Genomic DNA, 16683 nt, shown 5'->3' with positions numbered 1-16683 from the left:
AATGATAAAGGACAGGAAGTTATTCCGTGCCCTGGGCAGGTCCAAGGGGGAAAGCCTCTAGCACACATTCCTTAAGACCAAATGTAACACTAACCACCACATGCCCGCGAGAGCAGCATCAACCCATTTCCAAGCATCGTTTGTGGGTACAGAGTTCCCACCTGTGCAGGAATGAGTCACATGACTACCCTGCTACGAATCCCCATCGGCCAATCACATCGCTCCTTCGCTCTAAGCCCGAAGTTACAGGATGGAGAGATGCAGGATTCTCCCCTGCAGCCCATTCTTCACTGTTCTGCCCTGCTTAATATGAAACAACTCAAGCAACGGGGCTCCCATGCCTTCCCTCTGGGGCGGCTATTGCTGGGAGGTTTCTCCTGAGAGTCAGCCTGAATGGTGCTTTCCTAATTCCATTGCATTGCTTCTAGTTGTGACTGAACAATTCCTTCCCTCCTGGGATATCATGGACAGCAACCAAGTTAGCCCAGCAACACGGGTTAGTGATTGTAACCTCCACCCACACATCAATCTCCCCAACTTTCATTGCTCTTCTCTGAACGGTACCAATTCTGCACCCGCTGACACCCCAAAATCAGGGAGGTTGAACCAGTGGCAGCAGAACCTTGGTCCTATTTGTCCCCAGCCTCTGGAAAGGATTGAGCAGGGCTCCCTCAGCAGTGTCCCCAGAGCTGCCTTGGGAACACCAGGCCATTGGTGCAAAATCCCAGGCATCCTGGGAACAAGCCAGATCTAGGACAATGTGCAAAGGTCTCTAGCTGTGGCTCTAGCTACCCACTCACCCCTTGCCCTCATAGCCAACCGAGCTGTCCCTTCATGGTGTGGGGTGTTTGGATTACCTGGTTCTCATGGCAAGGTCCCTGGCAATACTCCGTCAAAGTCTCCAGGGTCTGGATGATAAGGGCCACGTTGCATTCATTGATGTAGAGGCCCAGCAGGCCCAGCCCCCCCGTGGTGCTGCCGCACATGATGTCCAGGAACTGCAGCGTCTCACACACCAGGTTGTAGTTGGTCTTATTGTTCTGACACCGGAGGAAGTTCTGTAAAACAAACCTCCTGGCTAAAACCTCCAGTCTCTGCATCCCCCCTTCACTGGCTCTCTCTTCTCCAGGGAAGCCAGCGGGGTGTGGGTCAGGGCAGAATTTGGTACTATGCCTCCTACATAACGTTTCGCCATGGGTGTGATCAGAGCTGTAACGGGGGCATCGAGCATGTCTAGCCCATGCCATTTAACTACAGATACAGACAGTGACCAGGACCTATTACAATAACAACACACAAGGCTTATCTAGCGCTTTTCTTCTGTAGATCACAAAGCATTTACAAAGCAGGTCAGTATCATGGGGAAACTGAGGCACGGGGAGGGGAAGTGGTTTGTCCGAAGTCACCCAGCAGGCAAGTTGCAAAGCCAGGACTAGCACCCAGGTCTCCTGAGTCTCACCACACTTCCCAGTGAGCCAAACGCCCCCCCCAGCACCCCTGCTTACGAACCTGGAGGTCCCGGTTGTGGTTTTCGCAGAGCAACTGCAGGAACCGAAGAATAGGCTCCATGATCAAGATCGACATTCCCATCTCATTGCTCTGGCTTCGCTCCCCAGTGTCGTGGCCCTTTCGAAACCCAATGGCCATGGGGTGCCGAGATGGGGCGTGAGACAGAATGAAAGTTCCTCGTCCTAAAGGGAAATCCAGTCTCTATTACTGTCATACCCAGGAACTATGGTTGCCTACCCAGAGAGAAGCACTCAAGGGGGACAAACACATCCCCTGCTGGCTACTTGGATGGGGCCAGCTTGTATGCATCTTCAAGTTGGCTACCTAGAGAGCCTGCCTCTGGCTAGATCAGGATCCTACTGCTAGTCACTGTAACCCTGCCCTAGGGTTAGCGTTCCTATGGGTAGGGTACTTGGAGCTAGGGTTCAGCTCACATAGGTAGATATGGTCCCTGCCCCACAGAACTGACAACTGTACCCTCCCTTCTCATTTACCCTTGGTGCCAGGGTCAGGGGCGTCTTTGTCCTCTCGGGGCTTGTTCCCAATGTCACTCATGTTCACCGACACAATGGACTTGGTCTCCTGCTGCGCCTTCTTCATGCGATCATGCAACACCTTGAAGAACTTCTCACACTTCTTGTCACTCGTCATCAGGTTATAAAACGATTTCTGGGCAGAGAGGGAGGAGTGGAGGAAGCAAGACAAGAAGTAAAAATGTCCACATTACAATATGAAGTTTCCCCAGCTGCCTCTGGGATTTGTCTCTCCCACTAAGCCTGTAGTTTTGAAAGAGATGGGTAGTTTCACGACCAATAGTATCTGCAGTAATACAGCTATGGTTAGGGTGACCACTTCTCACGCATCAGGGCACAAGCTGGTTGAGCACAGGGGTCAGGAAAAAATTCCTGCCCCTGCCTATAACTTTGCACACTATGAAAGAGTTTTCATTATCTCCAACAACATCGAAGTACTGGGCATTGAAGGAAGCAGGATAGCAGACTGAACAGAGCAGTGATCTGGCTGAGTAAACCCAGTGCTCCACTACTTTCTTTTCTCATCACTGAGATGTCAATCAGGATCGCTGACCAAGTCAAATCTCAAGGGCAGGGCCATTCTCATGCAATCCCCCTAGTCAAGTGCCAGGAAATAACAATCCTTTTGGTGTACAGGGAATAGATAATTCACATCCCCTTTCTTCCCTCCCTCATCCCACCCTCTAATATATGCTAAGCTTTAACTATCACGGAAATCCAAAGGTAGAACCTGAAAAACACAAGCTGTAGCCAGTTCAGCATCCTGGACCCTAGACTCATTTTGGGTGATCTCACTAATCTGCATCCACGTTTCCAACAACAATCCTGTCCTTGTTCTTTTATTAGTTGTCCCCCGGAATCAGTTGGGTTATGAGGTCCTGCAGATCCTCCCCTTAGGCTGGGGGGAGTGGGGGGATCTGTTAGCAATGGGCGGGCTTCTGCCCGTCCAGTTCCCAGAAACCGAATAGGTACTAGACTGAGAGCTGCAGCATCCTGTGTTTAACAACCACCCAGAAGAGGGCGCCAGTGTTGCTTTAGAAAGCTGACTCCAATAGCGTCATAGGAATCTTGCATCCCTCTGAGTATGTCTACATCTACAATTTTGCAGCGCTGGTTGTTACAGCTGTATTAGTACAGCTGTATAGGGCCAGCGCTGCAGAGTGGCCACACTTACATCAACCAGCGCTGCAAGTGGTGTTAGATGTGGCCACACTGCAGCGCTGTTGGGCGGCTTCAAGGGGGGTTCGGGGAACGCGAGAGCAACCGGGGAAGGAGACCAGCTTCGCCGCGGTTTGCTCTGGCGTTCCCCGAACCACCCTGCAAACCGCAGGGAAGGAGACCTGCTTGCTCGGGGGTTCGGGGAACGCGAGAGCAAACCAGGGAAGGAGACCAGCTTCGCCGCGGTTTGCTATCGCGTTCCCCGAACCACCCAGCAAACCGCAGGGAAGGAGACCTGCTTGTTCGGGGAACGCGAGAGCAAACCGGGGAAGGAGACCAGCTTCGCTGCGGTTTGCTCTCGCGTTCCCCGAACCCCCCTGCAAACCGCAGGGAAGGAGACCTGCTTGCTCGGGGTTCGGGGAACGCGAGAGCAAACCGGGGAAGGAGACCAGCTTGATTACCAGAGGCTTCCTCAGGTATGCTGGGATACCTGCTTATTCCACGGAGGTCAAGAAAAGCGCTGGTAAGTGTCTACACTTGATTACCAGCGCTGGATCACCAGCGCTGGATCCTCTACACCCGAGACAAAACGGGAGTACGGCCAGCGCTGCAAACAGGGAGTTGCAGCGCTGGTGATGCCCTGCAGATGTGTACACCTCCTAAGTTGCAGCGCTGTAACCCCCTCACCAACGCTGCAACTTTGTGATGTAGACAAGCCCTTAGTTTCTCAGGAGTTTTAGACTGTAAATGTTAATCAGCCAGCGATTTCTGGTTTGCTGAGGGACACAGAGTGAGCAGCCTGTTTCGTGGCATTTTATTATATCTGCCTTGGCCGGAACCACTAAATGCAGGGATGGGCGAATATCCTACAGAGTCGCTTTTTTCAAACTCTCAAATGCAGCATTCACTGCAGTGAGAGTTTTAGACAAAGGTTTGCATTCACACAAACCGAACCCTCTCTCCTAAGTCCTCCGTGTCCGCTCTCCCCAGGGCTGGTGCACACACTGGGAATGCAGGACTATCCCCAGACCTGTATCTCTGTGTTGCCTCCATCCAGCAGCCGGATGGCTAAGAGGATGCTCTCCTGGAAAATCTTCTCATTTTTGGTGTTCATGATAAGGTCCGACACCAGCTTGGTGGCCCCTTCTCTGTCCAGCCGGCACTGGATGGCAGCAATGACTGACCAGTCCTGGTCTTGGCCTACGCACGGAAGAACATGAGAGGTAAGAACAGGAGTGAGTGGCAACATTGGGCAGGCACAGCGATGAATTCTACAGCCAAGCTAAGGAACAGAGGGTGGACTTGGGGTCAAGGCACTGAGCTGCCACAGATTCCCTGTGAGACCCTGGAAAAGTCCCCTCAGTCGCTTGGTGCCTCAGTTTCCCCATTTGTAAAATGGGGATAGTGCTACTGCCCTAACTCACAGAGGCGAGTTATGAGTCATTAACATTTGCAAAGCCCTTTTGTACTACGGCCACAGGGTCCTACGACTCCCTAGAATGGATCAACGGACGGACGGGACTGAAAAGTCCACTTCCAGAGGACCCGTGTCTATTTCCCTGTGTATAGAATTGCAGGCAAAACCCTGCTTCTGCTCAGGGCTGACCTGAGGGAAACGAGGCTGACTCACACCAGGCAATGATGTGGTTCCCTATCCTAAGGATTTGAAATGCAGAAGCCCGAGGCCGAGCCTCAGAAGACACAAGGAAGGAAACTGGCACGGAGGGGAGACAAAGGACATCAAGTTGCTCACCACCCCCAGTCGTTTCAACGATCTCCCCTTTGGAGCTCGACTTCTTGTTCTGCAGGTAGTTACTCACGAGCATTTTTCTCAGCGTGTTGCCCTGGCGTGAAAAATAAACACAGTGAGTCTGCACTGAGGTGGCAGATGCCTGATCGCTCACATACCAATCACCTGCCTTAGGGGCAGCGAGCTAAAGCTCCCGGGTAGGGACAAATCTCCCAACCCGCCCCACCAGCTGCATAAGGTCCTGCATGTGCCGCGTGAAAGGCTGAGGCGTGGGTGAAAGCGGAGTGTCTGCAAGATCCAGAGATGAGACTCCACCGACGGTAATGTGGAGTCACTCCCGATTGACCCCGAGGCCAGGGAGAGGGGAAGCAAGTCTGACAATTGTACGGAAAGGCAAACAGGAGCTGGCTGGTGGAGAAAAGAGGCACCAGGCTGCGGGGTTATTGTGGGTATCCTGACCGCAGTACTCACCCTGTCCCCATATTTGTTCCTCTTCATGAGCATCTGCTGTAGCGTCCTCAGGACTCGGATGCACAGCTTCTCCTCGCTCTCCATCAGGTCCTTAGTGTGCTGGACCAGCCTGGCCAAACACAGCAAGAACCCATCAGTTCCTTCTGCACCCTGAGCCATCCCATCCTCTGCCTCCACCTTCTCCTCCTTCTTCCTGTGGGTTCACACACATCCCACTGCCACACACGGGGGACAACAGAGGAGGGACCAAGCCTTTCCAGCTGGATGCTGGGATTAGAGGCGGCTGCGAGGCTACCCCCACTCCACCCCACCCCCTTACTTGGACAGGAAGCCCCCGCTCTCGCAGCGCTGGTAGGCATCGGTCCCCTCCATAAAGAGCAGCTCTGGGCGGTGCAGAACATCCACCAGGACAGACACTTCAGCTTCCACCAGAGGTTTGAACCGTTCCTCCAGGGCATTGATGATGTCCTACAAAGCACGACACCGTCAGGGTTGAGCCCAGTCCTCGTGTGCACCTGCTAGGCCAGACTGGGCCCACGAGGCACTGGCCTGTGATGGGAATGGGACAGAGCTGCACCGGCTTGCGGGAACTCCTGGATGGATCAGGCCCTAAATCTGGAGAGGGTAAACCGACTGCCTCCTCCTTTTGGAGGCTGCTGCATGCAGGCTCCTCTGCAAGACGGCACACGGGGGGCAAAGCCACAGGGTCTGCATCTTCTCTGGCCCTTTGGAAGTGAGGGGCAGTCAGGAGAGGACAGGGACTGCACTGTGCCTGGGTGCAGGCGTGGCCTGCGTGAAAGAGCTGGTGGCAGTCTCAGCCGACAGGACCAGAATCAAATAGGCTGGGCAGGCTGACCCAGAGGGAGGTCCCTGCAGCTTAGGGGCGTGGGCAGGAGGCACTACTGCTGTTCGAATCTATCGGGAGTCCCCAGTACCATTAGTGCCCCACCCCCAAGTGATTTCACAGGGAGTCAGGACCCCCCCACCGCCCCCAGGAAAGGGCTCCCCCCAGCCCACACCTGCAGCTTCTCAATGATGTTTTTGTAGTCCCACTGGTTGGGCGTGGCCAAGCCGCGGGGGAAGGTCCGCGTGGCTGTCTTGTAGCTGGAAGCGCTCCGCTGCAAGGCGCTGGTGGAGCTGCTGTTCAGCAGTGAGCTGACGTGGGCATCGAGGTCCATGGGCAGCGCGATGGAGCGGCTCTTGGCTGAAAGCAGAACAGGCTCAGCTGGAGCACGGAGGGTGGAGCTCTGCGCCACACCACCCGCTGTGCGGTGGATCCAGACATGCACTGGCTTGGGCTGCTCCGCAGGCCGAGTGCCTGGCACGCCCAGTGCTATTAGGTTGGTCATTACCCTAACCAGGAGCAAAGTAACCTGTGCTGTTGCTTCCCCAGGTCAGTTCAGTGCTCAGCCCACATCCTGCATCCATATGACCCCCAAACTCGAATACATTTATTCCCCTATCCCCCTGAGAAGGAAGGGAAATAGCATTGCCCTCCTTAGGCACAGAGAGATTAAATAACATGTCCAAAAATCACGTTCAATTCCCAGCTCCCCACATCCCAGCCCAGCACCTTTGCCACTAAACCAGCCTCTCGCCTCTGTGACCCATCAGCATTTATAGCCCTCCTCAAGAGTTAGACAGCAGCTGACAGGATGAGGGTCAAAGACTTAAGGGAAACTGGCATAAGTTCCAGCTTTATTTCAGACCCCATCAACAGCTGGAAATACCAGGAATCTCCTGAGACATCCTGGTCTCCTTAGGTTCCCAGCCCATGTTAAATGGGCCCAAGAGACTTAGATGAGAAGCCAACTTTTAGAGGGTGTTCTCCAAGCCACACCTCTGTGTTTTTAGAGGCTTGTTATTAGACATGCAGCCTCAGGCCCAGGAAGCACCTGCCAGATCTCGCCCAGCTCCTGCTTGGCCAGCTGCCTGGTACATGCACAGTCAGAGCGGGATGGAGTCTCCAGATCAATGGAGTTGCCTTCCAACACTGCCTTACCCTGGTATACACCCTACTTCCATCACATCAACCCCTGAAACCACTGAACTAAACCACTGAACCCCCCTGTCCCGAGCACTGAGCGATCGCCGCACGGTCCCCTTAGCACCTTACCAACCATGGCCAGGGTACGGATACAGGCCTCCACCGAAGTCTTGTGGTGCTGCTGTAGCCAGGGGCACTCCAGGAGCCTCATGGTGGACTGGAGGAGCTGCACGACAATAGTCTGGTGGGTCTGCAAGAGACGGGAGGCAGGTCCTTATCTGGGGCCATGGTGTGTGCTCTTATCAGACCCATCACTGCTGCTGGTGCTTCTTACAGGCCCCTGCTAGAGGGAGAGTGGCTGGCCGGTCAGCGAGGGTGCTAACCGATGACACTTCTCCCTCTATCTTGGTAGGATTCATGGTTAACCTCCTGGCCAAGTCCAGCCTCGGAGCAAGGCTGTTTTGGTTCCCAGGGCCCTTACGCAGCCTGCCTCCTCTTTCAGTTCACACTGGGATCTCCCTGAGCTCTGCTTTGAGTTTGAGGGACCACACCAGTTGCTGAGTTTGACCAGGTTTCAGTTCACTCCCCTAGAAATCTTAGTATGGGTGGGACCTTAGCCATCAACACAACCCAGTCAGGGGTCTGCCCTCTGTGAGACCCCTTCGGCCCAACTGAGCTCTGCCCCTCAATACCACCCCAAGCTCTGCTGCCATCCCACAAATTCCACCAGCCCCACCAGCCTCTGCCCCCTTTGCCCTCCCTCGGCTTGTTTGTAAGTTTCCTGAGCTTCTCTGCACACCAGGCCTGTGTCTCAGGTAGGGAAGGAAACCCATCAGCAGGTTTCTGATCTGGTTTCTGGGTCTCCCAGCCCACTTCAGTGTGGGGCTCCTCCCCACATCAGTGCTCCTGACACTCTAGGAGGAGGATCTGACCAGACCCCTGCCACACTCGGCCACTGTAGGCTGGGGCGGGTTTGGCTCTATGATCCAGAGACATCCATCCCTGATGGCAACAGAAGAGGCGAGATCCTTGGGCTGATGCTGAGGGTCATTGACTCTTGAGCCATCTGCAACTTCCAGGTTACAGATGGCACTTCTCTCGGCCGGGCCCTCAACCTATTGTTGTGCTCGATTCTGGAAAGGCCCCTAGTTACCTGCAAGGAAGTGCTGTTCTCCGAGAAGGGAGAGCTGAAGAAGGCATTGATGGTGTCCAGCACCACGGTGAGCACGTACTTCTCCAGGGCGGGGTCCGTCAGACGCTTCTCTCGCTTCTTACACATCTGCAGGGAAGGAGACACTGGGAGCACACACTGGTACAAGTGCAACACCGACATGCACACACCCAGCAGAGCTGGGGGGACCCACGCGGCAGAGGGCATCCTGAGGGGCACTCCCTACCCAGCACCTGCTCCCTGGGCTTCCAGGAGCCAGCTGTACCCTGGAGAAGGCTCTGTACTGCTGCAGAGTGGATGTGTCAGCCCCCCAATCCTGATGGCACAGCAGGGACAGTACGGCATGAAGCAGCTCGTTACGCAGAACACGGGTGCCATGGAGCACTGTCCCAGACATGCCCATCCTGCTCCCAGTACTACAGCACGCTGGGCTCTAGCTATCTCCAGCTCCTTGGACGGCTCCTCTCACCATGGGACCCAGCCTGCACCGCTGCTTCTAGGTTGCTGAGAAAGCTAGTGGAGCATCCAGCGACTTTCATCTCCTGGTGTCCACCCTCCCAAGGGAGAACTGTCAGTAGGAGTCTCCACCCCATTCCCCGTCCCAGGATCCACTCCAGGCCCCGTCCCTCACTGTGGCCATGTCGAGGGTGAAGTTCTCAAAGAGAGTCCAGATGTGGTTGCTGGTGTAGATCTCCTTCATTTCCACCTCGGTGTCCACGTAGCAGTGGTTGACGAAGTTCACGTAGGCCATCTTCACCTGCAGGGGCAGAGTGGAACGGGACGGGGGGAGAGGGGGGAATTCAGTCCCTATACAAGGCCTTGGAGGGCAGCAAGGCAAACACAGCCCCCAGTGGTACAAACAGCCTCTCTGCTGCCCCCTGCCCTTCGAACGATGACTGCCCCCCGAGGGACGGAGGGGCACAAGAGGGCTTCAGCTCAAAGCACTGCAGCCGAATACCCACACGACCTAGGTGGCAGGAGCTCTGAACTCCCCAGCACAAATCCTGCTTTCCACCAGCCAAGAGGTGGGACAAACCACAAGTCAGACCCCCTTCCGCAGCCTGCCTCGTCCTCTCTCCTTGTGTGTGTGTTTCTAGCTTCCTCCTTTTGTTCTCTTGCTTTCCCCCCTCCACTAGCACAGGATTCCTCCCCCTTCCTCATACCACCATTAGGAGGCCTCAGTCCCCTGCTTCCACCTCCTCTTGTCTCTCGCCACCAGCCCCTTCTCTCTCCAATGCACTCATAGCTATGAGTTTCCCCTGCCCATCTTCCCGGTTCTATGAGTGGCAGTGCCACTCCCCCCAGCCCCCAGTACCTCGGTGATGCAGTCCTCGTGTGTCACCACCCGCACAATGTCCTCCAGCGGCAGCAGGGACGTGCACTTGATCTCTGTGTAGACGTTCTTGCCCTCAGCGCAGGCAGCCAGCAGATCCACCAAGGAGATGTGGTACATGAGGGGGCTGTTCTCCTCCACCCCTTCCCGGGCCGCTGTCATCATCTCCAGCATGGTGGCCAGTGACGCCTTGTCATTGTAGAAGACCACCACATCGTCCCCAGCATTGGTGAGCTGTGGGGAAGGAGCAAAGGTCATGGATCTGTGGCAGAGGGGATGGAAAAGCCTTGCAAGGCAACAGCCAGATTCCCCCACAAACACAGCCACAAAGGGGCCACTGAGGGATTAAAGGACAGTACATTTACAGTGGAAATAGGGCATTTTCCAACACAGAACAGAAAATCTCAACCTTTGGAACTCCCTGCTGCAGGATATTACTAAGGCAAGCAGTTTAAAAACAGACTAGGTGTTAAGGCAAATATTCTTAAAGACTGCCACTGACTTTGGGAGCCCAACATGAGACATGTTAGGCCTGATTTTTCAAAGGTAAAAATTCAACTGCGTGACCCTGCCCCCGCAATGATGGAAATGGTGCAAGCAACAACTGTGAGTGTGGGTGTTACCATGGTTTCAGATGTAGTGCAGACAGAGCCTTCTAAGGGTAAGAACAGCATCGGTTCAGGCTGGGGTGAAATAATAAGGGTTCTTGTCCCACTTTCTACTTCTCTGCCAAAGGATGGTGCTTTCAAGAGCACAGTGCCCCCTAGCAATCAGCTGGGGCCCTGGGATCAGCACAGGCATCTGCTGAGCCACCACCCTGCTCCTCAAGACAGCCCTGCTTCTCTGACTGGTCTGTCTATACACCTCAACCCTCCCCCTCTTCCACACCAAGGGGAGGGGGCTCTCACCTCCGTCATGATCATGTCCTGGCACTTCTTGACATACTTGCCCTCCGCCTTGATGATGCTGTGCAGGAAGTCGAGGTACTGCACGTGGCGGCCGTGTGTGGCCAAGCAGTGGACAAAGTGCTGCAGCACCGTCTCGTTAATCTCTGAGCACAGCTGGTAGTTGTTCAGGAAGATGTGTTGCATTGTCTCGGCCTCCAGGAGCTGACGGAGAGCGAGCAGCACCTGCGTGAGGCTGTGGGGCCATGCAGAGCCCCCAAAAGCCCAGGTACACTCCCAGCTTCCCCTGCCCCCCCATTTTCTCTCCTTCTTGCAGGTATGTCTCCTCCTTTCTGTGTGTCTCTCCCTCCTTTGTCCACGCTCTCCAAACACCACCCCTCCCCTCTCCTGGACCTCTACCCCCCTACCCACCCGCTGGGCCGTCACAGCCCTTAGCCCAAGAAACTCCCCCAAGAATCCTGCAGGGTTGGTTAGAACTTTCCTCATCCCCTGTTCTGTTGAGGGGAGGCGGGAGGGGGTGCTTTGCCACCCTCTAGCAATCTCCACATTTATTTGTTGGCTTTTCCATCAGCTTTCCTAGCATCTGAGCCTCCCAGACATTAGTGACTTAGCCTCACAAAACCCATTAGGCAGGGATGCATCCCCAACCCCATTTCACAGATGAGGAAACTCAGACACGGGGCGGTGAAGTGACTTGCCCAAGTTCATACAGCAAGTGAGGGGCTGAGCCACGAATTGAACCCAGGTTTCTAAGCTCCAGTCTAGTGCCTTTATCGCAAGGCCACCCTTCTAGAGAGCAAGCACTATCACGGGACATGTTCGTGAACTATCCTGGACTGGCCAGCGGGGTAGAGGGACCAGGGTGGCCTAGATGACCTACCAGAATTGGTCTCTTCCATCTCTACTGTCTATGAATCTCCATCTATCCCCCAGCCCACTCCTCTGGCCCCATGTTGAGCTCTCCCAGGGGAGCCCCCTCCTTTCTTACCCCAGGGGTAAGGAACAAGTTGAGATGTTTGTGCAGAAGGGCCTGGTTTCCTTGGTTCCCAGCGCAGAACTTCTGTAGGAACTGGTGGGTGTATTTCAGAATCTCCAGCATCTTTGCATCACCCTGAGCAAAGGGGGAACACAGAACAACATGAGTTGTTGGGGGAGGAGCCTGAGGAATTCTACCCAGGAGACATCCTAAGCCACGAGAAGCACAAGGACACCCCTCCCAAGATGGTATTTCCTAGGGTTATATTATGACATATCAAAGAACAAATCAATCGGGTTTGACGGCACCAAGAAGGTTTCTGCACTATTGTGCAGACAGGTGTATTGGACCTGTTCTGAGGCACGGTGCTGTAGATGGCTCCTCGGTCCATTCCTGTCTGGTAGAGCTGATGTTACGCCATAGGACCCTGTATTACACTTAGAAGACCTCTCGAGGTCCCTGCCAGTCCTACGATTCAATAATCTGTGATTCCCGTATACAGACCTTTCCCCACAACACACTTTGCAAGAGTGGGTAAGAGTTTTGTGTCCCATTTTACAGAGAAGGGCACTGAGGCCTGGGGAGATGAAGTGACTTCCCCAGGGTCGTGCAGTGAGTCAGTGGTCAAACTGAGAAGAGAACCCTGGAGTCCCAGCAGCCAGTTTACTGCTCTAGCTACTAGACATGCTGCCTCCGGGCATCCAGTATGTAGGAAATCACTGGCAAATCCAAAGCAGCATAGACCGAGCAACTGACCCCCACCCTGAGATATTCCAGCGGCTTGAATGTGCACTGGGGCTGCTGCCTTTGACTCCCATCCATCCCATCCCATCCCCGCCCTGCTTCCCACTCTCCCACCTTCTCGTAGGGGATCTGGAGCAGATCCAGCATCACTTTGTGGGCATCCATGTTCTTCATCAGGCGTTGCTGCTTCTTGCGCACCTGCTCACCCACCCCGCACATTTTATTGAGCCGCTCCAGGATCTGGAGAGGGAACCCCGCCCCCAAAGCAAAAAAGAAGAATGAGCGTTAGAACACACACGGTAGGACGCAGCCCTACGCTGGCCCCAGTGAGGCCAGCATGCGTGAACAGGCCCATCCTAGCCCTGAATTCTAGGGTTAGGACCCTGGGTGCTCTCTAGTCAAGCTATCAGAGTGACAGCCTGTCTGGGAACACGCTGCCTCAGGCTACTTGCAGATACATTCCATCCCCCAAGAGATCAAAGGCACATTTCTTCTCCTGTCACCTCCTCTGAGCCCAGCTTTCACAAGAGGGAGGCCAGCCTTGGCTGACTGAGTACGCTGGGCTCAGCTTCTCTGAGCATAGTGGCATCATGCTGCATTTACATCGGCGTCCCTGAGAATCCAGCCCGTGATCCTCCAGGTTGCCAAATGGAAGGTGTTGCATTAGGTATGGGCAGCTGAGATCTCGCTTTTCCCCCTGCACCAACATCTGCAGCCCCAGCTGGCAGGCTGCACAGCCAGGCCCCGTCTCGCATTCATGACCCTTCAAGCAGGAAAAGATTAGGATGTCACTCCACCAGCAATTACGACCCTGGCTGCAGAACGTCAGCTGGGATTGTCCTGGAAGCCCTGCAAAATGTTGGGTCAAGTCTCTTCCAGGCTTACGCACTTAAAGTCATTGGGATGCATGGGTGAGACAGAGGGGAGAATAGGCCCCTTTGTGTCCAACTACGCAAGGGAGAGTCAATTCCATAGCACAACTCACCAAGCAGAATAGCAAAAATGAGCACAGGGCCTCAATCAACTGAGAAACCCTCACGTCCAGCAACTTGAGTCTGGTGTCTGATTCACAAATCCCTGCGTCCTTCCTAGTGCAGAGTGTGAGCCCTGGGTCTTATTCATAAATCCTTGTGTTCTTCCTAATGTAGAGTAACAGTCCTGTGTGTCATTCACAAATCCTCACCTCTCTCTCCTAGAACAAGTCCTGCCTTTTACTTTTATTGCACAGGGTTGATGACTTCATAGGGCTCCCCTTGCACTAAGCTTTTAAGTGTAAGCCCAAGTCTCGCAGGTCTTTGCACGCAAGCTGCCAGCTCCACCCCTAACTTCTCACAAGTCCCTTATCCATGGTGCAAGATGCTGTATGTAACACCATGAAGATAACTCCAGTCCAACATTCCCTGCTGACCTGGCTAGCTCAGGCAGTCCCACTGCACAGCTGGCTGGTGCTATGTCATGTTACCAGAGACAATATTAGCTGTTACTTACCCCTTTGACTATCTTGTAATTCTCGCTGCTCTTCTCTTCAGGGGTACTGACCTCCTCATCTGCAGTGTGCTACAAAGGGAAGGAAAGAGAGGAACGTCTCTCAGTACAAAAAGAGACACCCCAATAATAAAGGGGGATTTCAGCTATCCCATGTGGACTGAGTATAGGGCACCTAGGGTGACCAGACAGCAAGTGTGAAAAATCAGGGGGTGGGGGGTAATAAGAACCTATATAAGAAAAAGACCCAAAAATCAGGATTGTCCCTATAAAATTGGGACATCTGGTCACCCTAATGGCACTTCAGGATGGGATAGAATTTCTAGTCACCATTAATGACGGCTTCTTGGAGCAGCTAGTCCTGGAACCCACAAGGGGAGAGGCAATTCTCGATTTAGTCCCAAGTGGAGCACGGGATCTGGACCAAGAAGCAAATATCGCTGAACTGCTTGGTAATAATAGCGACCAGAATGTAATTAAATGTAACATTCTTGTAAGGGGTAAAATACCAAAGAACCCCATCACAGTAGCATTTAACTTCAAAAAGGGGAAGTACACTAAAAAGAAGCAGCTAGTTAAGTGGAAATTACAGAGAAGAGCCACAGGAGTGAAATGCCTGCAAGCTGCATGGAAACTATTTAAAAACACCATAACAGAGGCGCAAACTAAATGTATACCTCAAATTAAAAAAACAGTAAGAGGACCAAAAACAAAATGCCACCCTGGCTAAACAACAGAGTAAAAGAGGCAGTTGGGGCAAAAAGATATTCTTTAAAAATTGGAAATCAAATCCTACTGAGGAATAAAGAAAGGAGCTGGCGTGTCAATTGTAAAAATATAATTTAGCAAGCCAAAAAAAACACATTTGAAGAGGAAATCGCAACAGACACAAAAGTTACCAGCAAGAAAATGTTTAAATACATCAGAAGCACGAAGCCTGCCAGACAATGGGGCCCCTGGATGATCAAAGTGCTAAAGGAGCACTCAAGGAAGACAATGCTGTTGTGGAGAACTAAATTAATTTTTTGCATCTGAATTCACTGAAGAGGATGTGGAGGAGATTCCCACATCTAAACCATTCTTCTTAGGTAACAAACCTGAGGAACTGTCCCAGACTGAGGTATCTATAGAAGAGGTATTGGAACAAATCGATAAATTAAGAGCAATGTCACGCTAATTTTTATAAAAGGCTCCAGAGGCAAACCTGGCAATTACAGGCCAATAAGCCTAACTTCAGTACCAGGCAAATTGATTGAAACTACAGTAAAGAACAGACCCAGAGATGAACACAATATGTTGGGGAGGAGTCAATTCAGCTTCTGTAAAGGGAAATCATCCCTCACCAGTCTATTAGAATTCTTTGAGGGTGTCATCAAGCACGTGGACAAGAGTGATCCAGTTGCTACGGGGTACTTGCACTTTCAGCAAATCTCTGACAAGGTTCCACACCTGCCAGTTTCCCCAGCAGCAGCTGCCTTACTGCACTGAATTCCTCACTAACACCGTCTCTGGCATGCCTAATACAGGGGGCTGAACCCAGAGGCCACTGAGACGCAATATCCTTCAGTCACTGGCCTGAGCTGGATTTGAACCAAAGACACAGAGGTGTCTGTATCCAGCCCCTCCCCTGCAATCTGGAGCGCTGCTCAGGTTCTTACCTCTTTCTTCTCCTTCTTGGGCCCTTCCCCTGTGTCCTCCTCCTTGGGGCTACCCTTCTTGTCCACCCAGAGTTCAGATTTCTCCACCATCATGCGCAGCTTGTCAAGCTCAGACTTTATCACCTTGTAGTTCTCAACATCCTGAGCCGAGATCAAGAGCTGGACCTGCAACGCGAAGAGAACCTCAGCCCCTCCAGCTCACTGAGGAACCGGTGTGCAATGAAAAACCAAGCATGGGTGTCCATCTGCCTTCTCCTCACTCAGCTCTCTGCTTCTCCCCCTTCAGTCCAGAAGGCACAGGGATGGCTGTGGCTAAAACAGCTGATTAGAAGCTACTTTTATGGCACTATCAGGCCTGGGAGTGATTCTGTTACCCAACCCTGAGCATCCGCCTCCCACAGATGAGGATCTCAAGACCACAGACTTGATTCCTGCAGGGCATGGCAAGGATCTGCAGCCTCCCTACTAGAGCAGTTTAAGGAAGGAACCACACCAATGGGACTTCCTTAGCTGGCACAGATCTGGGCATTCCACCAGGCACCTTTTCTTGGTGCCAAACACCGTGGACATGCACCAGCTAGCAGCTGGACTGACCTCACCTGCTCATTTCACACCACATTCAGATGGACTCTATCTTTGCTCACTGCCAGCCTGGCTGGATTTAGACTCACACCTAGTGTAACCTATTTGCAACCCCCTCAGCCAACTGCACCCCAGGTGCGGGCCAGGACTTGTGAGAGGATCTGGGACATCTGGGCTGCTCCCCAGCAGTGTTACCTGTTTAAAGGTGTGCAGCACCTCCTGCCGCTGGCTAAAGTGTTTGAAGAGGAGCTGGAGGGAGCCGGAGACAAGTGGGGGATAGTTGTGCATTGTCAGGTGGATCAGCACACGGAGAAACATCCTCCCTCCTTCATCATCCACCTCTAACATGCTGCTCGACTTCCTGAAGCCAAGGGGAAAGACCATGTTGTGAGTAACGATCAATAAGGACTCCCTCAGGCTT

At 53.2% G+C, this 16683-nt stretch overlaps 1 protein-coding gene across 1 annotated transcript in view; it reads right to left on the bottom strand.

Annotated features, from left to right (window-relative positions):
• The window catches only part of ITPR3 (inositol 1,4,5-trisphosphate receptor type 3), an 85181-nt gene that overhangs the window by 15708 nt on the left and 52790 nt on the right, over nt 1–16683 (bottom strand). Inside the window, exons 25-42 of the mRNA XM_050953005.1 lie at nt 16458–16623; nt 15681–15845; nt 14026–14094; nt 12652–12777; nt 11806–11928; nt 10821–11021; nt 9895–10146; nt 9211–9336; nt 8562–8687; nt 7538–7658; nt 6441–6625; nt 5741–5889; nt 5422–5530; nt 4954–5044; nt 4231–4400; nt 2004–2178; nt 1510–1691; nt 858–1058 (exon numbers count right to left, since the gene is read on the bottom strand). Coding sequence (XP_050808962.1) covers nt 858–1058; nt 1510–1691; nt 2004–2178; nt 4231–4400; nt 4954–5044; nt 5422–5530; nt 5741–5889; nt 6441–6625; nt 7538–7658; nt 8562–8687; nt 9211–9336; nt 9895–10146; nt 10821–11021; nt 11806–11928; nt 12652–12777; nt 14026–14094; nt 15681–15845; nt 16458–16623 — 2737 coding nt within the window. The remainder of the gene's footprint in view (nt 1–857; nt 1059–1509; nt 1692–2003; nt 2179–4230; nt 4401–4953; nt 5045–5421; nt 5531–5740; nt 5890–6440; nt 6626–7537; nt 7659–8561; nt 8688–9210; nt 9337–9894; nt 10147–10820; nt 11022–11805; nt 11929–12651; nt 12778–14025; nt 14095–15680; nt 15846–16457; nt 16624–16683) is intronic.

Source organism: Gopherus flavomarginatus, chromosome 5 (assembly GCF_025201925.1).
Source record: "Gopherus flavomarginatus isolate rGopFla2 chromosome 5, rGopFla2.mat.asm, whole genome shotgun sequence".
Lineage (NCBI taxonomy): Eukaryota > Metazoa > Chordata > Testudines > Testudinidae > Gopherus > Gopherus flavomarginatus.
The sequence above is the reverse complement of the archived record's forward strand: the minus strand, read 5'-3'. Positions and strand labels throughout refer to the sequence as shown.